This window comes from Acanthochromis polyacanthus, chromosome 23 (genome assembly GCF_021347895.1).
Source record: "Acanthochromis polyacanthus isolate Apoly-LR-REF ecotype Palm Island chromosome 23, KAUST_Apoly_ChrSc, whole genome shotgun sequence".
Classification (NCBI taxonomy): Eukaryota; Metazoa; Chordata; class Actinopteri; family Pomacentridae; genus Acanthochromis; species Acanthochromis polyacanthus.
This window is the reverse complement of record NC_067135.1, coordinates 18,351,772-18,378,519: the sequence shown is the minus strand read 5'-3', so window position 1 is coordinate 18,378,519 and position 26,748 is coordinate 18,351,772. Positions and strand designations below refer to the sequence as shown.

The following is a 26,748-nucleotide window of genomic DNA, read 5'->3' as shown; positions in this document are numbered from 1 at the left end:
TGCAGGCAAAAATAATCAAATCTGATTTGCCAAAAATACATTTAATGGCAAGAAATATGGCATTAGAATTTCATGTAATGAAGCAAGAGTACGGTAGTATTTCAAAATGGCAGTCTGCTTTAAGCAGTAAAGACAACTTTATGAAGCTCAGAATTTTTGTGCTCCCCCTGCCGAAGCCGGTTTTTCTGTCCATCTTTGGTCCTCTATCATCTTCCCTTTTTTCTTTTAAGGAACCCATGGGGACAAATAAGCCACCACACAGCTCTTCTGAGGTCTTACCCGTCTCCCAATTTCAACCTCCAGTTGACGTCATCAAACACTCTTTTCTCCTGGTTTAACCAATCTACCTGAGATGTCACTTATTGTTAATTGGGGGGTGGTGTGTTTGATGCCTGCCAAACATAGCATCTAGTCTGATGGCAGAAAGGCTCAGCTTTGATCTGATCGGATCAAGAACCTTCTTCCAGGTGATTTCAGAGTCTCCCACATGCCTTCTAGTGAACTCAAGATTCATTGTGAGTTTTTTAACAGTAGCTTTCTGTTTACCACTCCCGTTTCCCATAAAGCTTTGAGTGGTGAAGAACAGTTGACAGTTGTTTGTTCAGTCTCTCACATGACAGCCTCTAAAGCTTGTAAGACCTTTCGAGGAGTCAGAGGTGTCCTGGTGGGTAGCTTCATTTGTGTCTGTCTTGTACAGTTAATCCGTTTCTGAGGATGGTCTGCTTTAGGCAGATTTAGGCATGCACTCTTTTCCTTCCATTTTTTTATGGTGTCAACTGTACTCATATTCATTCATCCATTATCTATACATCTGTTTAATCCTCATTAGGGTTGTGGAGTGCTGGAATCTATCCCAGCTGACTTAGAGTGAAGGTAGGGGACATCCTGGACAGGGTGCCTGACCAGTCTATCACAGGACTACACATAGAGGCAAATAATCACACTCACATTCACAATTACAGACAATTTAGAGTCAGCAATTAACCTCAGCATGTTTTTGGACTTTGGGAGGATGCCTTAGGAAATTCTTGAAAAAAAAAAATCCAAATCCAATTAATCATATAATCAATGTTTAAAAAAATCAAAAGGGAAAACTTACAGAAGGGTTGAATATTTTTTATATATATATAAAAGCGCAGTTTTTTTTGTAAATTCTTGTCCAAAAAAGGCAAATTAAATTGATCATGATTCTGTGTTGAAAAGCTATTCAAAGGGAAAACTTCAGGGAGGCTTGAAGCATTTTTCTTGGCAATGTGTTGTCCTAAGATGGAGGTTAAGATGGTTATGAATCGTAACCACTGGGCTATCAAGATGACACACAAAGAGAAATGTAAAGCAGTTGATTTTATTTTCGGAGAGCACTTATGGGTTGCTTTGGTTCTTGTTATTGATAAAGCAGATAGTTCAAAAACTCTCTTATCCGTACAGTGAATATGAAGCTACAGGAATTTAGATACATTTATATATCCTAATAGTGAAAAATATGGCAGCAGCTAGCTTACATTGCTATGAAATTATCCTTACACACCACATTTTTGCTAGTTGTGAATATATTTTGATACAATTAGTTTAGATTTATTCTTTTGATTATTAATGCATTTGTACGCACAATCGATTTATTGTCCAATATCGCGTGTTTGGCAAATCTCGTACAGGTACGGTGGCACTGTTGTGGATGTTTCGAAATTAATGTATGACGACCGTGAAAGAAAAGAGAATATGTCACAGTAACTGACTGATGAAAATGCTTCGTATCCCCTGTATGTTTTTTTTAATTCTTTATTTCAAACCTTGTAATTGCTTTGGTCAGCGAGCGGAACTGTTGTCGTGCCGTGTGAGCTGGTCGGGACCTATATGTGTTACACTAAACACGTACGTTACAAATCATCGCCACAATGGCGGATAAACCTGTTTTGGTTCAGGGTTCCTCTTTCATGGATCCATTCAAAGGACTTTTGTTGACATATTTTATGCCAGAATCATGCTATGACGAGTTCTTCCTCAATTTCAACTTTTTGGACGGTAAGAGGCTTATTTTTATTTGTCAACGGCAGACCAATGACCGATTAAATAGAAGTAAAGTATTACATCGTGTCATGTCATAACGACACGCTTAAATTGTTCAAACAAAAGAAAATACTTTGATTCTGAGGCGCACTGGTTTTCTTTTTGACTATTTGTTTTAAAGTCAGATTCTTAAAGCTTAACATTAGTTCAGAAGGTAACAATGTTCGAATACAAGTGCACACAGACAAAACAGTAAATTAAAGCTACTCATCTCCTTCAAAACACCCATTTGTAACCCACATTGAATATAAAACAGTATATAAACTAGTCTGATCACAAGTCTATGGGACGTCAAGTCAAACTTACTAGTAATCTTGCTTTGTGCAGCACCTCCGCGGTCCTCCTTCAAAACTACTTCCCTGTGAATTGTGTGCTAATGGTGGTTTAGATTGTAGATAACTTGGTTGACTAGAGGGGTGTAGGTCCAACATCGGCCAGCTTTCTTTGTGCCGTCTCGACTAAACCTGAAGCCAAAGCAGAGATAATGGGAATCACAGCGGGTTATGAACTTTGTTAACCCAGGTGGACTTCGTCAGGCTCCATAAAGAGGCAGTGCCTGAAGCTTTCTACTAATATGACAGTTCCACGCTACTCCGAAACTTTAAAATGCATTCATGATTCTCAGGAAGGGCATTTAGGTCTGATGCTATCACATAGTAATGAAGGAATCATGGAAATCAGTTCAGGGCGAGTCAAAGTTTAATTAATGTTATTGATTGAATATTGTGAATGATAAAAATCAATACATTTTTGTATTTGTGTTCTGTTAGTTGCAATAACAGTAGTGCAAAACAGACGTAAAAACAATTTAGAAAAAGAATTAAAACCATATTCACTCAGTTTTTGCTTTCCCGAGTGAATGCATGGAGATTTCTGTGGCTTTAACTGCATCGCTTCATTCAGTGCGATTACTAGTGTACAATTCAACAGGTTTGCACATCTAATGTTTTCTCTTCACTGAGAATCAATACATCACACATAGACAATATAGTCAGGAGAATGACTGATGAAAGGGTTGCACTTATTCAATTTTTTTTAAATTTTTTTTTAGACATGAAACTGTGCATATGTTCACCTTTCGATTCTCTAACTGGTGTCTGATTTGTGCATGTGTGCTAATCCTTCACAGGCAGCTTTTAATTATTATTATTTTTTATATATTGTATCAGTGCCATGTCTGAAGGTTGTGCTGAGCAAAGCCCTGGGGATCGGCATCATCCTGGGATCAGTGATGGGTAAAACACCTGACTTCCTCCTTGTCTTTATAACTGCTTTATATGGATTAGGTTGGATGTAAAATGTACATTAATTTGAGTCAGATCTCTTTTAATTATCGGTTTAGTCTATTTTCAGTCAGTGCAGCTTAATAAATGATGATTTTTGATCAGTTTGTTGAATTTCTTTGTACCTGCCTACTCCCTGAATGTTCACAGTGAAGCTTCCTCAAATCTTAAAGCTGATGGGAGCAAAGAGCGCTGAGGGGCTGAGCTTCAAGTCTGTGCTGCTGGAACTTCTGGCCATCACGGGAACGATGGCCTACAGTATTGCCAACAAGTTTCCCTTCAGGTTGGGCAGTATTCCAATCATCTCTGTGAAGTCCAAATGCACATGGAGCACTCTGATGTCTACAATATCCATTTATGTAATCACTGTATGATTGAATTGTATGTCGACTACATCCTTCTTCGCTTTCGTATCTTGAGTAACATGTGCTACTGTTGCTTTAGTGCCTGGGGCGAGGCTCTGTTCCTCATGTTGCAGACAGTCACCATTGGTTTCCTCATTCAACACTACGGAGGAAGAACCAGCAAAGGTAAAACTTTGCATGCACAGTCAACAGCTACTAATACTAGTATAAGTGGAATTATCTCCCTGTGCTGTGCATGCAGTGGATATTAGCTAAAAGGTGAGGTGCTTTAGCTTCTGCATCTTCTTCAAGAAAAGCCGTTTTACTGTTTCAACTATTTTTTTTAGATAGTTTTAGGTTTATCAAGGCATTATAGAACACCAGCATATTTAACAATCTCGAAGGTAGGATTTTCAACGCCGTCAAAAATACAGACGCTTCTCATTCAATTAAACTAAAGCTGCATTGAGGTGTTGCAGTGCACAGCTTTTACCACCAGAGGTCAGTGTCCGGTAGCAGAACTGGCAGCTAAGTCGAAAGCACCATCCAACCTGCAACAAATATGATTAATCAGTCACCAAACCCACCTTCCAACCCTTGTTACAGGACAACTGAAAGCCAGGAGTCTGCATTATGTGGTTCTTATGTCTATCTTTGAGTTAAGGTGGCAGCTGAAATGTTGTTTTTTTTCTTCTTTTTTCTTTTTACATGTCAGGATGGGGCGTAGTGGTTAGCACTTTCGCCTTGCAGCAAGAAGATCCCGGTTCGAATCCCGGGTTGGGCCTGGGATCTTTCTGCATGGAGTTTGCATGTTCTCCCTGTGCATGCGTGGGTTTTCTCCGGGTACTCCGGCTTCCTCCCACAGTCCAAAAATATGCTGAGGTTCATTGGTTACTCTAAATTGCCCATAGGTGTGAATGTGAGTGTGCTTGTTTGTCTGTATATGTAGCCCTGTGACAGACCAGCGACCTGTCCAGGGTGTCCCCTGCCTTCGCTCAAGTCAGCTGGGATAGGCTCCAGCACCCCCCGCGACCCTAATGAGGATAAAGCGGTGTATAGAGGATGGATGGATGGATGTCAGGATGGTATAAAAAAATAGATTCTGCCCAAGCCTTGCTGGTGTTGTTAACCAATCCTAATCCACGTGGATGTTTACATTGTGAAATAAAGCCTGCAAAATCACCAAGCCAGATACAATCAAAAGGCATTCCTTCCTTCCATCGGCTATCCTCTCCTCACACTAGAAGAACTACACTGCACCTGCTGTCTTTAAAAAATCATCATTAAAGACACTTCTCGCCCCTTCTACTCCCTGTTTGAGCCTTTGCCATCAGGTAGACGGTTCAGGTCTATCAAAACACAGACTCAAAAACAGTTTTTACCCAACAGCAATGACCTCTCTCAACTCTTTTAAACTGTGAAATGAATGTAATATATCACAAATGCAATAATGAGAGTATATAGGAAGTGAATATGTACACTTGTGTGTGTGAGGTTCTGGTGTTTTATTTCTTATTTTTTTATTTAAGCAACTTTTATACCTTGTTTTCATATTAGTTTGTGAATGATGCGCTGAATGGATTGCTTTTTAATTTTGTTGTACTTGTTGCAATGACAATAAAAGTTCTATATTCTATTTTATTCTGTTCTAGGTTTGATTTTGGCCCTAACATCAGTTTGTTTCTCTCCTGCCAGGTCTCCTGTTTCTGGCTGTCTATTTTACCCTGCTGGTCATCCTACTCTCTCCATTCACTTCCATGTCTGTGGTGACCTGTATGCAGGCCTCTAACATGCCAGCCATCATCATTGGCAGGGTAGGCAAACACAAGACAGATCTCACCCGTGTTTAATAACAGAATGCCTGCATTTTTAATAGTCATTTTTGATGGCAGGGAAAAAATGTGATGTAAGCTTCTTTTTTTTTTTAGCCTGTCAATACAGTACTCTTATGTCTGCTTTCATAGTTACAATACAAACAGGAAGTGCTAGTTGGTAAATCAGAATGAGCTTGCCCTGAGCTCTCGTAGGAGGCAGTCACACTTTTCCTCTCTCCGTCTCTATCCGTGTTCTTCTCCCCACACCCTCATGTTTCTGCTTGCTGCACTTTTGTCTCGTCTCGTCTGACTTGGAGCGATCTCTTGGCACTGGACCTTCGAAACACCGATCATGGAATTGATTAGCTGGTCTCTCAACGCGATTGACAAGATTGTCGGGACAAAAGCACAGGCTTAGGGGAGCCGACCTGCCCGGATGGGAGTTTCGCCTCTGGTTATGTGATCGACGCCTGGGGGATGTGGAAGGGGATCATGTGCCTGGCACCCCTAGCCGTGGAGGATGTGGAAGATGTTTATATATTCGGATTTATGATGACAGGCCTGCTGATAATTGGCTTGATTGCGGGTCTGAGCTTCTGGGAAATTAGGAGGACCGCAGAGAAAAACGACGTCCAAACTCTGCTGATCCTAGCAAATGATCGGACCAAGGCTGCTGGTGATCAGAATGACGAACCCAAACGTAAGATGGACAATTTGCTTGGCGTGACTGTTGATTTGAGTCGCAAAGTGGATGCCATCAAGGTGCGGATCACAGCAGCTGAGGTCTAAGATGTTGAGAGCAGCCAGGGGGAAGGTGAAATTGCTCCTCTCCCCGCCTAAACAAAAAGGATGCTGATAACATTCCGGTGCCCCTGGAACGATAAACTCCTCTGGAAGTTTTTCATGGCCAAGAGATAGCTCTCCTAAACCCTCCCCACTTTCCCAAGGACACCTGTTGACTTCTGGACTGGCCCATCTGAGGACGTCTCCATGGCAACCTGCTGTGTTATCGCGCTCCACCTGCGAACTGAGACACCGGGGGGTCTGGGATGGAAGGAGATTGGCTATACTCATACACACACACTTTGGACTCATGAACTGAGCTCACATTCACACTCACATGCCCATCACCCCCTCCAAGGCCGCCTCCAAAGCTTCCCACTCGCGATGCACAGAGGGTAAGACTCCCATGTGCAGCGCGCCACCATATGGCGCAGCAGTTGCATAGGAGACTGACTACTGTGTGGAGCCACCCTCCCATTACCCCCCATCCTTATCCCATCTGACCTTGTCTGACGTCCTGCTTTGACTGTTGCGGGTTTGTTTTTTTTTCAGGTTCCTTCTCAAATTGAATTTCCCAACTTGGAGGTTTCATTTGGTAATAATGAACCTTTTTTTTTTATTTTTTTTTTCATTTACCCTCTGCTATTCCTACCCTGATTCCAAATGTTTGTTTTTCCTTTTCCTCAAGACAGGCGCGGTCCCAACGGTGCTGCAGCCAGAGCTGCCATTGGCAGGGCAGCTCAAATGAAATTTCATTGTATATGAAAGTGTGCAATGACAATAAAGTTCTGATTGATTGATTGATTGATTGATGGGTGCTGAAGCGTAAAACTGACAATCTGTGGTTGTTTCAGCTGATCCAGGCAGCCACTAACTACCAAAACGGGCACACCGGCCAGCTCTCTGCCATCTCTGTTTTCCTGTTGTTTGCTGGATCTCTTGCACGAATCTTCACCTCGCTACAGGTAAGAGAAAGACTGCGGGCTCACTGAAATACACTCAGTTCAACTATGCACTTTACTTTATATTAAGATTATTCTTCAGCAGAAAGTAAGGCAGGTCGATGATGGCAGTTATTTGTTACACTTATCCATAACTACGGCGGCTTGTTGGTTCAGTGGCTGGTGCTGTCACCTCACAGCTTGAAGGTTGCCCGTTTGAATCTCGCTCTGGGATCTTTCTAGCCTAGCCACGCTAGACCCATGTTTCTGACGGCACAAGGGTCTAGGCACGCTCGACAGGGAGGGAGGCGGGCTCAGAGGTTGTCTATCAAATCACTCTGCAGCAATTGGGTAGGTATACAACCAATCAGCGCAACGAATAGGCTCCTAGAGCGCCGGAAATCAGAGGATGCCGTAGTTCGGTGAAGCCTTATTTATACAGTCAGTGGGTGAAGCTCAAGTATATTACAGACATGTTAACAGAAAGATTATTCAGAGTCGGTGCTAATGGAGCTCAACGACTGTTGTCGTTTTTGTTGTCGACCCTGGCAGAGAATTAAATTCGTTGCCGTGGGTTGTCTAGCGCGGCTAGGCTAGGATCTTTCTGCATGGAGTTTGCCTGTTCTCCCTGTGCAGTGTGGGTTTTCTCCAGCTTCCTCCCACATGCCAAAAACATGCTGAGGTTAATTTGTGATTCTGAATTGTCTGTAGGTGTGAATGTGAGTGTTATTCCTTGTCTCTGTGTGTAGCCCTGTCTTCACCCTAAGTCAGCGGGGATAGACTCCAGCCTAATGAGGATAAAGCAATGTATAGATTTTGGATGGATCAGTAACAATCAGTTAAAGAATTATCAATTAATTTTGGAGTGTTTTGTAATTATACTTGAAATTTTAAAAAAAAAGACTGAAGTATCCTATTTAAGTATTCGGACCTTTCACTTGGTTTACGCACATTTGGGATCTTTGACACCCTCGAGTTTTCTTTGCAATGATCCGACAAGCTCGGTGCACATTTCTTGTGGAAGTTTCCGTCATTTTCCTTAGCCAAATTGTTCAAACTCCACCAGAAGGTATGAGTGTGCTGGTGCGCAGCCGTATTCCGGGCTCACTAGAGATGCCATGTTGGGCTACTTCAGCACTTTCATAGAGGTTTCCTGAAGTCACTCCTCTGTTTTCTTGGCAGTATGCCTCGGCTCGTTGTTTTGTTGAAATGTAAATGTTGTGCCAGCCTGAAATCCTGAGCACTCTGAAAACAGATTTCAGTCAGGAGAGATCTCTGTTTAACTGTTTCATTGGTGTACTCGCCGTTCTTTAGATCTCATGGCTTGGTTTCCACTCTTTCAAGTGAGTGCCTTTCCTTAATACGTCCTATAAATTCAATTAGGTTCACTCAACTCCACAGGTGTGCATTATTCAAACTGTGTGCATCAGAGCTCAGCTGTGTTGTAGAAAGGGTCTGAAAACCTGTTTAAATGGGAAATTTCAGTGTTTTTTTTTCGAGTAAATGAACAAAAATTCCCAACAATCTAAGTTTGCTTTGTCATTGTGGACTCTTGTTTGTAGATTTATGAAGAAGCTGAATAAAGTAAATCCATTTTAAGTTGTCCAACAAAATCTGGAATACTTTCACGTCGTTTGAAAGCTTTTCAGTGGTCCTGACTGTTTCGAGCTATACTGTTTCCTTACAGGAAACTGGAGACACGCTGATGGCCCTCACCTACGTCATATCGTCTGCCTGTAACGGCATCATTGCCCTGCAGGTTCTGTACTACTGGAACAGCTCCCTAGAACACAAAAAGAAGAAGAAAAAGAAGAGAGAGTAGTCCAGTCACTAAACTTCAGTGATAGAGCAACACTTTTATTTCCTTATTCCACTCAAGACACTCTCACAGAGGGGTCTCTTAAACTACAAAGAACAAATTGACGTGTGATTTGTGTGCAGAGCCAGTGGGAAGAGTAGGGAGAGCTGCTGGGTCCAGACTCCTCTCCTTTATGTGGTTATTACATTCCTTTGTGTTCAGCTGTTATCACATGGGTGTGTTAAACTGTTGGAATTGTTGAAATAAGTGTTGATTTTCCAATAGAAATCTAATCAGCAGTGTTGATCTTGACTGATTTGTTATTTTTCCATTATGCATAATTTCAGACTTGCTAATGTATGTTCAATGCTGGACATTATCCTGTCGTCTGTGTTGGAGGTGACATTATGAGATTACACACCTGATGCTGTCACAGAGTCGTGTTTGTACATTTGCACACAAGGATGCTAAATTCCACTGATTTGTAACTCCTGTGAAAGCATCGCTGATCTCAGTACCAAATGTTACGTTAAGGTGAAGCCCTGAATTAAATTACAAGAGATTCGGAGTAATCCGACTCAGATTTAAACAAGATTAATGTAGGATTTATGGTCTGTCTGAACTGGATCATTCACACCCACAAAGATGATTTACAAAAGCACATTTTAGATGCAGTTACTGTTAAAGTGAAAGATTACTCCTCTTTCTTACAAAATGAAATGGAGCCAAAAGTTAACCTGTTTAATAGTCAACACCCTTCACTCACATGTATATCCTGAAACAACCTGAAGGGGGTACTGCAAAGCAAGAAATGGTTGGTTGGCTGATGATGTTGAGTTGTGTCAACAGTGACTCTTAGAACCTGGCTAGACCATCAGGGTAACTGATGCTGCAAGCTAGCCTGCTCAGATTTTGGAATTTAATTTGGTTGTAAGAGGCTCCAGAATTTCACCAGCTCGTTTAGTGATTATTCTCTATTAAGATTAAAGATTCTTAGTGACAGAGTACACTCAACAGCCACTTTATTGGGTACACCTTGCTAGTAAAACATTGGACCCCCTTTTGCCTTAACAACTCAATTCTTCGTGGCATATTTTCTACAAGGTATTAGAAACATTCCTTAGAGATTTTGGTCCTTAGTGACTTGACAGCATCACACAGTTGCTGCAGATTTGCCCACTGCACGTCCATGATGCCAATCTCCCGTTCCACCACATCCCAAAGGTTCTATTCTGTTGCGATCTTGTGACTGTGAAGGCCATTGAAGGACGGTGAACTCACCGTCATGTTCAAGAAACCCGTTTTGTGACATGGAGCATTATCCTGATGAAAGTATCAATTAGAAGATGGTCCACTGGTCATAAAGGAATGGACATTGTTGGTAAATACTCTGGTACGCTGTGGTGATTAAACCATGCTCAACTGGTACTAAGGGGCCCAAAGCGAGTCAAGAAAATATCCTCCACATCATTACACCACCAACAATGTGAACTGTTGATATACGACAGGGTGGATCCATGCTTTTATGTTGTTTCCACCAAATTCTGACCATCTGAATGTCGCAGCTAAAATCAAGATTTACCAGATCAATCTTCTATTGTCCAGTTTTGGTGAACCGGTGTGAATTTAAGCCTCAGTTTCCTGTTCTTAGCTGACAGGAGTGGCCCCTTGGTGTGGTCTTCTGCTGCTGTAGCCCATCTTCTTCAAGATTGGACACGTTTTGTGTTGAGAGATGGTATTCTGCATTCCTTGGTTGCAACCTTTGAGTTAATGTTGCAGTTCTGTCATCTCAAACAAATCCGGGCATTCCTCTCTGGCATCAAGAAAGCATAATGCTTGATTTGAACTTCAAAAGGTCATCTTGATCACGTCTACATGCTTAAATGCATTGAGTTGCTGCTTTGTGGTTGGCTGATTAGATATTTGCATTAACAAGGAGTTGAACAGGTGTACCTAATAAAAGTTCTATCTCCAAACCAGTTGAGCTGTGCACTGATGATCCCACTGTATGAAGCCATGTAGATCCAGTATTGCACACTATGTGTTGTTTGCCACAGAAACCTATATGCAGTTAATGGGTGATACAGAAAATCAACAGTAAGCTTCTACTTTGGGGTCTGTATTTTTACCGTAGCCCACCTCATGTTTGTTGTTGTGGCTCTCCACTATTGTCCATTCTTGCATTCTGGCACTGGGCTCAGAAAGAAAACACATAGCCAGTGCTACCTTCCTAGATAATTCCATTCCTTTGAGAGCAAATAATCTTGTGTGTATCCAGTTTGAACACATACTGTAAAACTGTGTATAACTGCTGTCCCCTGTACGAAATAATGGGACCATACCAAATTAACTGGAGTTCAGACTTGCTACATTTTCTCATGCTTGATCAGTGTCAACCCATGCAGGAAGCTGCTTGGCAAACCTGGAAAACTGACATTGTGAAGCAGCAACGGATGACACATTGACTAAAGCTTAAATGTGACCAACCTAACTGGAACTCCAGACAAAATATGTAAGAAAACTGATATTTCTCCCTACATAGTTTCTGAGAAATTCCCTGGCACCCAAAATCTATCAAGAAAGTTCAATCTAAGGGATACTGAAATGTGATGTGAAATGATTGTAATAATGCATGTGCTCATCAGATGCGAGTGAAATAAAAATGTGTTGCTGAAATATATCAACAAATGTGTGTGTTTTGTAATTTTTTTTATTTAATCTTTGTTTTATTAGGAAGTCCTTTGAAATTAAAGTGTCTTATAGAATAGAATAGCTTTATTGCCATCATACATGGGGGCAGCAGCATGCACATAGACGATGTCGCGGAAGTCTGAAGCTCTTAGGAACAAGCCTGAATCAGTCTTTTCCTCACTGCTAAACTGAAGCAGGCTCTGTTTTGGTAATAAAAAAATCACCCACCCAGGTCCCAAAGTGGTGCTGAGCCTAAGCTTTTGGGGGACTTGCTTAGAGATCTCCTGAAAGCTTCACTTGTGTTCACACACTCAGTTCTATCAGCAAGGTAGCTCCTGAACAACTCTATGGCCTTTTCACCCATACCAGTGTCACAGAGTCTGGTCAGCAGCAGCTCATGGTTGACAGAATTAAGTGGCTGGAACAAATCAACAAACAGAGGAATTAAACTGAATTCAGTTCTATTCAATTCAATTTTATTTATATTGCACCAATTACAATTCAAATTGTCTCAAGACGCTTTATAAAACCCATATGCCTGAACTCCCAGAGCAAGCCCTATGACAACAGTGGCAGGATGCTGCTTTGAGTCCAAGGCAGTGGTAATGTCACTTATTGATAGTATAGCTGCTGCGATGGTTCTATGACCTGGTCTAAAGCCAGACTGAGTTTCACTTTAGATACTGCTGTCAGCCAAGATTTTTTTCAGTTGAGAAATTACTTAAGATTCTAAAATCTCGTCAAATAGAGAAAGTTTGGACATAGGGTGATTGTTATTTAAATTTGAATGGCCCCCACCTGTCTTGCTTCAGGGAGAACAGAAGCAGCTTTCCAGAATTTGAGAATGGGATTAGTCTGGAAGCTCAGAATAAGAAATATGGACAATAGGCTCAGAAATAAAATCAGCTACAAAGACACTGATGCCAGTTTCTGGTCTTTAATGAAACAATAGCCCCCAGATCTCCACTCTAGAAATGCCACATTTTGGTGGTCTAAATGTGACTTTTAGAGCACCAATTGGGATGTCTTTCTCATGCCATATTTGACACTAAAAAGAGAGGGACATTCTGTTTAATATGAAATGAATAGGTTATGATAAAAACCTAGAGAAGTATGTTTGTTTCTTTTTCAAATTTATTGATATTCCAGCGAATCCTAACAGACTTTAACTTCTAAAACAGGTCAGCAAAAAGAGTAAAAGACATTAAGAAGACCTGAAAATATTCTCTCTACAATACCCTACAAATTCAAATATATGGTCATTATGACTAATTTCTACGAAATTAGGGAAATCTAATTTTTATAACTCCTTAATACTGATACATTTTTCCTCCTGGAATAGTGGCAGATCTTCCGTGGGGACACGGGGTGGGCAGTGGTCCCCCGTGTAATCTGATTTGCCACCCCGTGTGCCCCCCCAAAATTTTCGATGGAAATTTACATTACTGATAGTCCGATTTCCAACGCTCTTGAACGCAACTTCATTGTCCGACTGCACATGAATGCACCAATGACGTTAGTTTGATCTTCTGTTTGTATTTCGTTTGGATTTGAAGAAGCTTTGAAGATGTTTCCTGATGCTGGAGGAGAAGATGAGCAGCTTTGTACCTTAGTGGTAAGAAGACTGTGGCCGTTTCTCAGTATGCAACTGTCCGTACTTGGCGCTCACGTACTCGTGAAACGTCATCATGGAGACTGCATCGGACCAGACTAGTGAGTAGAGATATGAATCAGTAGATAGATATCTATCATGGCTGCAGCTCCCAGTGAACAGGAGGATTTTATTAGAGGAACATTAGAGCTCACACTGAAACGGAGCTACAGCTCTGTGTCTTATAGAAGATTTATGTTCAAAGCTACGTGTGTGACGGTAATAATCTGTGCCAGAGCAGACCTCATTAGCGCTTCCGCTAGGTTGGCTAACTTCCGGTCATTCCATGGATGCTGTTGTGGGTAATGTGGCCAGAATATGGATTAATTTTTCGTTTGGGCTTGACGATCTCGATTTAATCAATACATCTCAGTCTGTTATATTTTATATTATGAAGAGTTCTTATTCAGTTTAACACTAGATGACATATCAGTTCATTGAGTATTTCAGAGCCAGTTTTTCTTCTTTGCAATTGTCCGTATTTAAAGTGATATTATTAAAATAGAATTGCAGTGAAACAGCAGCAACATAAGATAAAACCAAATATACAAAGGAAGAGCAGCGATTTTAATATTTAAAAAATGGTCTATCCGTTAGAACATGTCTTACATGTCTTATTACAGAGTGAAAGTAGCAGTTCCTCCTTAAGGTCAGAGATTGCAGCATCTGAGGGCCTCTTCAAAAGAAGACCACGATGATGAAGATGTTCATTGCACAAGTAAAAGTATAGTAATTTTGAAAACTGTTCAAATTCTTATATGTTGCTAAAAAAAAAACTAAAACAAAAAATCATCATAGTAATCCAGTATGTCAATTAAAAACGTCATTGTATAGCATGTCACTCTAAAAACATCATAGTTTAGCCTTTGGTCCACAAAACGTTGTTATGTTCCGGCTGTCTGAAGGTGAGGAGCAACACAAAGGCAGTCCAAATGCTGGTTTCCAGAGGGTTAGACGAGTATTTATTTGAAAGAGTAAATTTACAACAACACAACATGTGAGGGGGTTAAAAGCAAATGGGTGTTAGTAAAATAAAAATAAATAAACAGAACTAAAAGTGAACTTCACGTTGACATTGATGGGCATTCCAATCAGGAACAAAGTAAAAGATCATCAACATGAAAAAAACCTCTTCCTGTTCACCTCTTAAAACCCAAAAACACACCGCAGTAGCACCCTAAACTAAAACTACCAATGGGTTCCCTGTTTTTCTTTCTGAACTATTCAAAGGTCCCTCTCTATCTCCCCACACATCCACCAACCACTGGAACACATCTCCAAAGTTCTGCTGAAGCTCAGCTTCCCCTCAGAAGAAGTGCCGCCAGATGAAGGAGCCTTTTCAGAGGCAGCTGGCATCATGATTGGACTGTACTTTGGTCTGTTCCAATCCAGCTTCAGCTCCAGAGATGGCAGGTGGGACGAGTCAACGGAGGCCGGGTGGACGAAGGCATGCAGCTGAGTACAATCCAGAAAACACCAGAGGAGGAGTGCAGCAGCCCAGGGCCAGAACAGAGTAGCATAGTATGTCTCTGAGAAAACATCATAGTATAGCATTTGGTATGAAAAAATGCCATCATATACATCCTATACTGCACAAATAACAAGTCAAAGTAAAGAGACATACATTGTAGAATTGTAGTAATTGTGGGCTGACTGATTTACTGATAATCAGTATTTTAGTTTTTACTGATTTACGGTACATTGGCTCCACTACTTTGCCTCTGAACCTTTATCTAGCTGTGGTCGCTCTGTCTTCTGGAGTGATTTGATTGATTATACGTCACCAATAAAACTCCTCTATCTTAACATCTGTAAACAAAACAAAAACGTATCAACAAAGTTTTCGGTTAGAGTTTGTGTTCTTCTAAGTTTAACTCCAAGATTTTAAATACTTTCATTTACTGCAAATGAGTATCTCTTCCAAATGTCTCACTAATAATAATTATCAGCCTTAAAAACCCACAAAACACCCCTCTATACTCGACCACACTTAGTACAGTCCGGTTCCCCCTTCTATAAATCTGCTTGGAATCCTCCACTTCCTGTTTGTCAAAGTGGCCTTCTACCTGGACAGGTTTTGTTGGAGCTCATGCAACAAACATTTTGGGTAACTGCACTTTAATATGGATAGATGACACTGAATTAGAGTCTGTTTTAATGAGACTGAGTTCAGATGTGTAGCTCTGTCATTAAATAGGAAATTATTTCTCAGAATTCACAGAGAAAAGTCTGAAATGTTTGCTAGGTTAGCGTCCCACATGTTCTGTGGCTCAGCTAAAGCTAACTCTCTCCAACGTCTGGTTCTCTTGAGTTGCTTGTTGTTAAAATATTTTGCTAGAGGTGCTGAAGCTCAGAAAGTCTGAGATGTTTGTTGAAAATAAGCTCATTCTCAAGTCTTATCTGAACTGTCCTCTTTTGTTTGAACTTTCCCTAAACTTAGGAGTTAATGACAGAGCAGCATATCCAGACTCAGTCTCATTTATGTAGAGATTAAACTTCAGTGTCATTCATTGATGTTAAAGTGCAGTTTTTCAGATATTTGTTACACATGCTCCCAACCAAACCAGTCCAGGTGGAAGACGATGTGAAGAGAAGCTCCAGAGGCTGAATATCACACATTTACGTTGGAAATAAATGTCCTTTAATTAGACATTGTCATGAAAAAGTTGGATTTCCCTTTAATGATGTTCAAATCTTTGTTGAGTGTTTTGTTGATGTTGGTTTCTAAATGTTTTCTGACACTCGGCCCCAAAGATTAAAACCTTTTACGGCTCACAAGCTACAACAATTCACACATTATTAACTATCTTTCTGACTAAACTAAGATAAAAAGTGAAACCCTGCCTGATTCCTGCATCATGAATGTAAATCTTTTTGTTTTTTATGACAGTAAACTGAATATATTTGGGTTTGACCTTTGATAAACCAAAACAAGAAATGAATTACTGGAGAAAACAACAGATTAATGGACAAAGAAAATGTGTTTTCCAACATATATGGCTGAATTCCTCTAACATTACAAGATACATAGAATTTAAATTCAGTTTTATTTATATAACGTCAATTACAGGTGAAATTGTCTCAAGACGCTTTATTTTTATATTTTTTTGTCATATTTAAAATATGACAAAGTAAGAAATTTAAACCTCTTGACTAATCCAATTTATTATTTGGTTTTAAACAGATTAATCAACAATTAAAATAACTTTCTCCACTAAAACTAATAAACATGAGGTCAAATAGAAGGAACAGTTTTAAATCCTGCAGTCCCATGATGACAGGAATAAAGTTTCTCAACAAAAACTAAATCTGCTGGTGGATTCCATTAAAGTCCTAATAAATGATAAAGTGTGATACTAAAGGTTTGTGGTGCTAAAAATCTCAAAGTAAAGATATCAAGTTGAACATCTGGATGGAGGCTGATAAAAGTTGACCTCCCTTCATTTCCATGGATTTTAGGGATGCTGGTTAAAGACCTGCTCTTCTACTCGTCTTCCTTCTAGTCGCTGTAAAAAGTCACTCCATCCTCACCGACTTCAACACCTCTTCATGACTTGTTCTGCCTCTGACCTGGTGGAAACTCCAGAAAGTTGGGAAAACCCGTCAAGACTCAGATTTTCGAAAAACTCGTTGGGTGGGGGAAGGTGTGGTGGGCGGTGGGGGAGTAGAGGGGGGAAGCTGCCACCCACCTCCCCTCCTACTCTCCGCCCTGACTCCACCCAGACTCCGCCTTGGCTCCACCCATGTGGTCACTTTATTAGGAACAGAAACTATGATGTCAAAGGGACGACGAAATTATTTTTATTTATCTGATCTGTAGCTCAGTGAGTTAAGGGTTTGCCTATGGAGCTGCAGGTTGCTGGTTCAAGACTAGACCCTTCTTAAATTTTGTGAAAAACTTAGACAAAGACAGAGAAAGAAAAACACCAGTGGTAGGTCTTGAACCTACTACCTTCCACTTGGTAGTCTCTCTTCTTATCCCTCTGAGCTACTTGCTCAGATACTAATTCTTCTTTTTTTTGCGCATTTATCATCGATTTTTTTTTCCGTTTCCAAGTTTTTTTAACTCGAGTCTCGACTCGACCGTTTTTCTCTGGAGGTTGGACTTCAGCCTTTGTGCTGGAGGGTTGAACCCTCAGTTCCAAGACATTCCAAAGCCTCCAGACCTCCCGAGTCCTCAGGACCTGAGCTTTCACACAGTCTGAATGCTGAAATTTTTTAAGTCCCACAGTAGATCTGTGTTAGATTTACCTTTCAGACAGTCCAAGGACTGATATCTTCTAAATTCTTGAGTAGTTCACTGTTAGTTTGAACCTTCAGACAGTCTGAGGACTGAAATCTTTAAAATTTCTCAGCACGTCTCTGTTAGTTTAAACTTTGTGGTTAACAGAAGCCTTAAAACTTGTGACCATGAGTCTTGATTTCACATTTAGATCATCCATCTGAGTTCTTCTCAGACCTTCACCTGTGGGTTCTTTAGAAATCCTGAACAAACTTTGATTCTCTTCACTGAACAGTAAAGTTTGTGGAGATCAGAAGGTAACATTAGTTTGATCGATGCCTTCAACTACTAGTAGACTTTATCTGGAAAGCAGTTTTCTGAAATGAGTTCTTAGTAAATCTATCTACAGTCAAACCAAGAACACAGAAAGAGGAAATGTTTGAAGAAACAACTTAATGTTTTCATTTCAGACTAGAGAACACTTTAAGACCTTGATCTGTTTTTGCTCTTGATGATCGTTTTATTGTCTCTTCTGTTTAATTTGATCTTCTAAAGTCTAACTGGTGTCTTTTCAAATGTTTAGTCTTTAGTTTGATTCTTCTTAAATGTTTAGTTTTGTTCTTTTCTCACCTTTTATTCTTTTCTGTCTGATTTGCTTTTGAAATGTTTTGTCTTTTTAATTTTTTATTGTTGTTTTGTCAAATGTTTTATCGGTTTGTTTGAAAAATTTGTTTTTCTTTCCCAATGTTTTATTTTTAGATTAAATCTTGAAGGTTTTTCTTTTTAATGTTTTACCACCTTTGAATGTTTAATTTTCTTTTTAAATACTTCATTGTATTTTCTGTTTAATTCCAATTTAAAGTTTTGTTGTCTTTAAGATTTAATTTTCTAATTGAACATTTAATTGAATTAAATGTCTTTTAAAGGTTTAATCTAATTAAATGTTTTGTAGTTTTTAAAATGTTGACTATTCTTGTTCAATTTTATTTAAGTGTTTGTCTTAAATATTTCATTTTAATGTTTAATATTTTATTTTAAAATGTTTAATTTCATAATTACATGTTTTGTATCTTCTGATAATTATGCAATTAAATATTTTGTCTGTTTAATATAACTTAATTATATTTGTTTAATTTTCTTTTTGAAAGTATAACTGTATTAAATGTATTTTCCCTTTGATTTAATTGCTTTTTTATTGAATCTTTTTTTCTGTCAAGCTTTTCACCCCAACCTTAAAAATGAAACAAACCTTTAAATCACGATAAAAATACTTCTGTTGTCACAATCATGAGTTAGTCAGTTATTCAGTTTATCAATTCAACTTTATTTGTTTAGCACCTTCCACACAGTTGACAAAACTACACAAGCAAAGAGAAAAAAAACTGATTAAAACTCAAAAACATTTTTAAAAAATTAACATGGTAATAAAATATGTTGTGTTCAGGGGATGGAGAGAGTTTATTGAAGTCTTCTTGGGCTCACACAGTAAATCATTTAAAATACAAACTTTATATTCAGTCTCAGGAAACTGCAGAGCAACAGAAGAACCAACAATATCTCCTGTTTTCTCCTTTAATGAATCAACTCTTCTTGTGCTTTCAGACCAAAGAACTACAGACTCTTCACAACCTGCTCAAACTCTTGGTACAAGACCTCACCACACGGGTCAAGAAGGTTTCTTTCTCATTTCTATTCTGAAGCTCACCTTCTCCTGCTCAAACTGCTGACAAATGTTTCTGCTGCTCTAAAGTCTGGTCTCCAGAACTTCCTAAAAACTCTCAAAGTCTCTTCTGCTGCAGGTTGCTTTGTAGAACTGTAACAGAAAACCTCACTAAACCACATGGAGGGGCCTCAAGATAGTCGTCCAGATGAAACCGTACAAAAACCAAACTAGCACAACCCAAAGGCTAAAGTCTCCTGCAGCCTACCAGAGAAGCTCTTTAAACAGAGAATCAAGACAGGAACTCTTACCTTCTGGACAACCAACGTTGGTTCACAAACAAGAACAGAATGTGTCTGACCAGAAACCTCTAAAGACTCACTACAGCCAAGATAAAGACAACTCAGCTGCACCAAACCCACTAATCACTGCACACATTAGAACCATGTGCTAACTGTGGCTAAAGAACCACATTTACCAAGACAACTATCTAGTACAAAGCCCTGAAACACATTAAAGAGGATTTTACTGCTGGAAGCTGCAAGCCAACACCTGAACAACAAACTAAAGCAACGGAGTCAAACCCAGTTCAGTGAAGAGAAGCAGAGGAAATGTTTGACTGCAGACATAAAGCAGGAAGACAGTGAGCTGCTCAGGTGTTCCTGATAACACCAAGCAGCCACCTGGACAGCCAATAGGAACACAGCTTACTGGAAGTCCAGAGGGCTGGCTTAGTGAAGTAAATTTAGTTTAAAGTTGAAAACCACCTTCTGATGCCTGAAATCTCTGAGTTTTCACACAAAGAACGCCTGAACATGTCAAACTGGTTCCATAGTAGAACCTTCACTGTAAAAACGTCATATTATGGTGTGCTGCTCAAAAAATATTACAAACGGCTGTTTAGGGTCGCCGAGGAGCAACACAAAAACAGGACAAACGCTGGTTTTCAGGGGGTTAGGAGGCTATTTATTTGAAGGAGTAAGTTTACAACAACACAACATGTGAGCAGAAAAATCACAAAGTCTGTCTTTAGTTCAGCTGGAAATATTATTTTTTGTCTTTTTTATTGACCAAACTTTTCAGGAAGTAGATGAAGAATAATTAAAGCTCTCATGTAGAAGTCCAACTTATTTTGGATCCTTGTGGAGAGTTTAATCTTAGAGTTTGTAAAGCTGCTGAGTTTTTAGAGTCACATGGATTGTTTTGACATTTAATAACCGAGTCCTGAAAAAAAATTACAGTTGTGGATTTCTGTCATTTAGTCTGGACTAAACAAATAACAGCAGCATGAATCTCAAATGTCTTTATGAGGAGTCTGGATTGAGGTTTCTCACTTGATAATGATCAAAACATGACATTTACGTTGGTTTAAAGGAATATTCCACCTTAAATCTTTGAATGTTGACCTAAAAGGTTGGTTTCAGGAAGTATTTCACCTACAAGGTCGTCACACATTGACCTTAAAGGAACATTCCACCAAAAATCCCTGGACATGCATCTAAAATGTTGGTTTAACCGAGTATCCCATCCAAAATCCTCAAAGAGATCTGAGGGTCTGGTTAAAAGGAATATTCCACCTAAAACCTCAACTAGGGCAGTATGTGTAGCAGCGACAGCAGAAAGAGGTCCTCTCTGGGTGGAAGAACCACGTCCGAGTGGCAGCAAACTTTTGAACAGTAGTATAGCTTCTCAAGTCAGATTTCTTCAAGCAATGAGGGACGTATTTTTTCATCGGTCAAACTTACCCACAACAGGTGAGACAGTTGCTGACAAAAACATTTCTTTGAATCCATCCACAAAACACTCATTTGTGACGGTATGGGTGATCCTCAACCTCCCTCCTCACCACTGTATTTAATTCACCTGTTTTTGCCTCTTCTTTTTTCCTTCTTCATATTGTTTTGTATTGGTTCTTTATTTTCTGGTTTCCTTCATTTAGCCACTCTTAGTGTGCTTTACATAAGGTTGCTTTCATCTTATTTTGAATAAATTACAAGATCTTTTTAACTGTTTTGTGTCACTAGCAATTATTTTCAGCTTGTGTATTGAAATTGTTTCCTTTGTTGGACAACTGTGTGTCAATGTGTTCGACACGGTTGACCATGACTTGTCATTGAAGGCGTTTTAGTGCATGACTTCATTAACTGTGTTCTACCTTTCTGCTGGATAAGTGCTGTGGGCCTAGATGGTGATGGCTTGTCTCTAAGGTGGTGGTCTACCCTCACCTCCTCTTTATTTTAGTGGACTTGTGATCTCCCTTCCCTCCTGCTGTCCAGTGCTGCTATAGTAAACACAGTTCTGTTTCAAGCTGCCTTCTTGGTAGCTTACAGGTAGGTAGCATTATTGTGCCTGACACCTGTCTGCTGAATGAAGTGTTTTTGAACTGAATGTGTTAAAATATAACTTACATTACATATTACATCATGAAAATCACGTACTTTTACTCAAGTGTGTAATATGAGCCGGTGTAAGGTTAATTATTACATGTAGTGATGATATTCCACTAGGTGGCAGTGTTGGCAACACCCTCTTCTAAAACCACTCATCCTGCCACAGATAGACGAGCTCACAGCATGGTGGGAGGAGGACTTCGGCCTGCTTTTATCACAAGACAATTGGAACTGGATATTTAAACTTTTCAATTCAACCATTCACTAACTCAAAATCCACAGAAATTACTTTCAAAAACAAACCAAAACCGGAAACAAGATGTCAAAATGCACCTATTTGAACTTCATTTGCATAGTATCAAACAATAAAACTAAAAAATAAAAGCAATCAGAGAGTGCAGTACTCTGCCAAAGCTGTTCATTCCCCCATATGGCATTGTCAGAAATTTAAAGTTTACTTTCCCTTTAAAGGTACAGATACCTGCCCTGCAGTAGAATGCCCTCTTTGACCGACAGCTTATTATACAGTGGTGGAAAAACGTTTTCTGACACCCTTAAAATTTGACACAATCTCAAATATAATGATGAAATATGTGTGGAAATATCTTTTTTGTGTTTCTAAAGGTGTGGCTGCATTAGACAGACACAATTACATGTTTTTTTAATTACTGTTTTCAAGAAAAAATTAACAAAACTGAAGTCTTGACATTTTCAATATGTCAGTTCTTAACATTGTCGGTATCAAAGTCAATAAATGACAGAGAATGTGTTCAAAGCTGAACAAAAAAATAAATAAACCATCAAATTAATATTTAGTAGTCCTGCCATGAGCAGCAGCAAAGCTCTAATCCTGGCTGACATCTTCCCCACGAGCCTTCCACACTGTTGAGGGCTAATCTTGTCTCATTCTTCTTGAATTGCTGCTTTTATTTCTTCTCAATTCTTTGGTTTATGCTTTGAAACAGACCTTTTGATAATCTGCCACAGATTTTCAATGGGGCTCATGTCCGGGGATCGAGCTGGCCACTGTCAGACCTGGATCCTGAGCTCCTGCGGCCAAGTTCCACTGGTCCTGGATGTGTTCAAGGGGCATTCTCTTGTTGAAACATCCAGTTTGACCTCGTCATTTCTGAAATTTTGCTGGAAATATGGCCTAAAGTAAACCCTTAAAGTCACTCAGTATAGTGGAGCGCACTATTTTCTGTCTGTTTCTGAAGGACAAACAAGCTTTGTTTTGGTATAATCTAACTTAAATTTATCATTTCTTTGCAAGATTGCAAACCTTAATGTTGTGAGGTTTGCGTGAGGTGTACATATTTTATTGTACTTTGGAGGTTACAACAAGTTTTAAATATAATGAAATGGGGGATTTAGCAACACAGACTCTAAGTAGCAGCATTTGGTGTGATCGCCCACATTTCTGCTGCAAAATAATCAGACTTTCATGCTTGATTCAGCCTAAATTGGCACATATGATGACATCACAGAGATGACAGGGCAAAACACTCAGCCCAGCATACCTATACGCTGGAGGGCACCAGCGATGAAGGGACTGGGTGGGAGTATGAAGTTTATTTACCAGCTGTGTCGTGGCCTCCATCTGGTGAGTACATGTTCTGTCACCCACCCCAGCTCTGACTTCTATGAGGAGGGAAAGATAACGCAATCGTCAAATTTGGAGCAACAGGGACATTGGACCGGCATTTGAGAATTTCCTTTCTGCAAATAAAAGAAATAAAGGAATATTTAGTGTGTTTCTTTTAGCATTTAGTACAGCATCCTGTGTCATTGTTTGGTTGCTACAGAAGTTACAATAATGTGTTTTAATTAACATGGGATTTGCGGAAATATGTGATGAATTATCATCTCAGCTCAGTGTCTTTTTCACCTCATTCACCATGAGGACAACATGGAAGCGACTTGTATCTTTCTACATATAGTGGCAATACAGGAGCATCCAAACAAAAATTAATACTTGTCACAAGGTTAAACTTTTATTATTTCTTCATTTTGATGCTTAAGGCTTAGGGTCGATGAAAATCAGAAATCCAGTATGGCAAATTATTAGAATATTTATTGATATCAATCAATGTCCAACTTCTGAATCGTATGCTCATTTATACACTTCGTACTTGGCTAAGGTTTACCGTGAATTACTGCATCAATGCAGCACAGCGTGGAGGTGATCAGTCAGCAGCCATTCCTCGCTGACCTCTGGCATCAAGAAGGCATAATGCTTGGTTTGAACTTCAAAAGGTCGTCTTGATCACATCTACATGCTTAAATGCACTGAGTTGCTTCCATGTGGTTGGCTGATTAGATATTTGCGTTAACAAGGAGTTGAATAGATGTACCTAATAAAGGTTCTATCTCCAAACCAGTTGACCGGTGCATTGATGATCCCACTGAATGAAGCCATGTAGTTTCAGTATTGTACACTGTATGTGTCGTTTTGCCACAGAAACCTATATGCATTTAATGGGTAAGCTTTTATTTTAAGGTCTGTATTTTTACCATAGCCCACCTAATGTTTGTTGTTGTGGCTCTCCACTATTGTCCATTCTTGCGTTCTGGCACTGGGCTCAGAAAGAAAACAAATAGCCAGTGCTACCTTCCTCGATAATTCCATACCAGATTGCCTGGGGTTCAGACTGCCTACACTTTCTCATGCTTGATCAGTGTCAACCCATGCAGGAAGCTGTATCAGTGCTTGGCAAACCTGGAAAGCTGACATTGTGAAGCAGCAACGGATGACACATTGACTAAAGCTTAAATGTGACCAACCTAAAAGCAACTCCAGACAAAATATGTAAGAAAAACTGATATTTCTCAGTGATCAGTGGTTCTTTATAAATGTGAGTAGAGGAAGAACTGAGGCATCACTGCTGATGTTATTGAAGACCAGGTTGCTGTGATGGAGGCCTTTTTGGGATGAGTGTTATCATCTTACCCTTGACAATACCCCTAATAGGGTTCTATGGGGTTCAGGTCAGGTGAGTTGGCTGGCCAGTCAAGTGCAGTAAGATCATGATCAGCAAACCATTTGGTATTAGTTTGGACACCGTGGGCAGGCGCTGAGTCCTACTGGAGAAAGAAATGGGCATCTTTTGAGGAAAGATGGAAAAATGATTCCAGTTTGAGGGCACTTCACTCCTTACTTCAGGGTTATTATTAGGTTATGTGTTTGTGATTAAGACATCCATCCATCCATCATCTACACCCCGCTTAATCCTCATCAGGGCCGGGGGGGGGGTTATCCCAGCTGACTTAGAGTGAAGGCAGGGGACACCCTGGACAGGTCACCAGTCTACCACAGGGCTACATATACAGACAAACAATCACATTCACACCTAGAGACAATTTAGAATCACCAGTTAACCTCAGCATGTTTTTGGACTGTGGGAGGAAGCCGGAGAGAAAACCCCCACATGCACAGGGAGAACATGCAAACTCCATGCAGAAAGATGGCAGGAAGGCCGGGACGTGAGCCAGGGATCTTCTAGCTGTATGGTGAAAGTGCTAACCGCCAAACCACTGTGCAGCCCTGTGATTAAGACAATGTGTAGGAGTCTATTGATCGTAGTAATATATTAACATAGACACATTTTATATTACTAATTACAGCATAATCAAAATTAAAAACTCTATTGGCATATCATATTTAGGCCCATTACTGTGAGCTCTGGAACATCTAGAACCATTTCCCACACTCAGATAGTGCTGACAGGGCTGACACACATTACAAATGTGGATCACTTACTGTGCAGAAAAGCGCGAATATTTATCAGTGGCTTTAACTCACGGGTTATACTTATGCTCATCTTTCGAAAGTAATAACAATCAAGTACTTAGCCAAGCTATAGCATGAATAATATCTATTAATGCTATTTATACTATGGCTTGACTAAATACTTGATGGAAAATGTATGAAATATTCTGAGCCAGTTTGAATGGTCCTGATGCAGTTGTTATCTGTTCTTTCTTAGTCCACTAAATGCAGGAAACTGTTTTAGAGGAGGTTGGATTCTAGTGTGAGCAGGTTGTTATGTATGCCTGCGTGGCATGGCTTATGGGTCAGGCAGGTCGGAATCAGAATTTTGCTTAGAGCCCCAGAGGTTGGACAGGATCTAGTAGTAGATACAGCACGTTCAAATCCTGCCGTGGTTTCTATTGCCGTTTTTGAAGTGGCTGTTTCCTAGATCAGCATAGCGAAACTAATTCCAAATTTGACAGATGTTGAAAGTCGATTCCTCTAAATAATATTTACAGAGGAAGGTGACTGCTTGTGCTGCCGGTGAGCGAGCATAAATTAAGTTTGTGCGAGAGGAGATGGGATTCATTTGCAGGCCCGAGGGTTATGACTAGACTGAGTGTCCGCGGTGTAAACAGTTTGCACTTTAAAACCTTGTTGGCCACCACCTGATTCACACGCACAACACTCTCACAAACAGAGAATGAGCACAGCTCTATGTCGACACTTCTAAGTCACTCTCGGCAGATCCATGGCAACCACTTGTTGAAGCCTCACTGCTTGTTGCTAGGTGATGGGATGTACTGGACCAGAAAATCCTTCTATTGACACTCCCTCCAACCCCTTCTTCTCCACACACCCCGATCCCTACCCCATCCCTACCCTCCCATGGACCACAGCCAGAACAGCCCACTTATATGCTCTAACTTCCGCTGCTTACGGGACAGGATTTTTTTTATTTTTTTGCTACTTCTACACATTTTACATGTATCTATACTGAAGCATTATCTAAGTATGTTGTACAAATGGTTTACAGCAATACCAAACAAGTTGTTGCTGTGCTTTTTGCACAGATACACGCCAGGTTTCTAAAGAATCTAACTTTATATCCACATGATTTAACAAGTGCTTCGGGATATTTCCAAAGTTTCTTATGACAGACAGGCTCAGAAAGTATCTGAAGTATTTTAGGGAGATTGGTTCAGGGTACCCACTTCACTGATCTATAATAGCCAATCACTACAAATTTCTACACACAGTTGAGCATTGTAGCCAGAGTTTCATAATTATTAGACCTTCAATAATGATTCAAATCAGAATACTGCTTAAATGTAGACTAACACCACCTAAGAA

The 26,748-nt window shown here is 39.9% G+C and overlaps 1 protein-coding gene across 5 annotated transcripts; it reads left to right on the top strand.

Moving 5' to 3' along the window:
• The first annotated feature begins 1,844 nt into the window (after positions 1–1,844).
• On the top strand, positions 1,845–21,261 carry mpdu1b (mannose-P-dolichol utilization defect 1b). Of its 5 annotated transcripts, none has more exons than XR_007939668.1 (8): positions 1,845–2,022; positions 3,237–3,302; positions 3,501–3,633; positions 3,795–3,880; positions 5,390–5,508; positions 7,146–7,256; positions 14,603–14,893; positions 19,197–21,261. XR_007939668.1 is itself a non-coding variant. In XM_051943703.1 (7 exons), the coding sequence occupies exons 1-7, from the start codon at positions 1,896–1,898 to the stop codon at positions 14,699–14,701; spliced, it is 741 nt and encodes a 246-aa protein (XP_051799663.1). In that variant the 5' UTR covers positions 1,845–1,895; the 3' UTR covers positions 14,702–21,261. The 5 variants fall into 5 exon arrangements, 2 of the variants coding, with proteins under 2 accessions (XP_051799663.1, XP_022069829.2); XR_007939666.1 differs by having other exon boundaries at positions 16,876–21,261; XR_007939667.1 differs by having other exon boundaries at positions 14,603–19,268; positions 19,394–21,261.
• The last annotated feature ends 5,487 nt before the right edge of the window (positions 21,262–26,748 follow it).

Coding starts and splice junctions, on each gene's coding strand:
- mpdu1b (XM_022214137.2), top strand. CDS start 1,896: ATGGCGGATAAACCTGTTTTGGTTCAGGGTTCCTCTTTCATGGATCCA. Junction 2,023..3,236: donor CAATTTCAACTTTTTGGACG/GTAAGAGGCTTA, acceptor ATATTGTATCAG/TGCCATGTCTGAAGGTTGTG. Junction 3,303..3,500: donor CATCCTGGGATCAGTGATGG/GTAAAACACCTG, acceptor GAATGTTCACAG/TGAAGCTTCCTCAAATCTTA.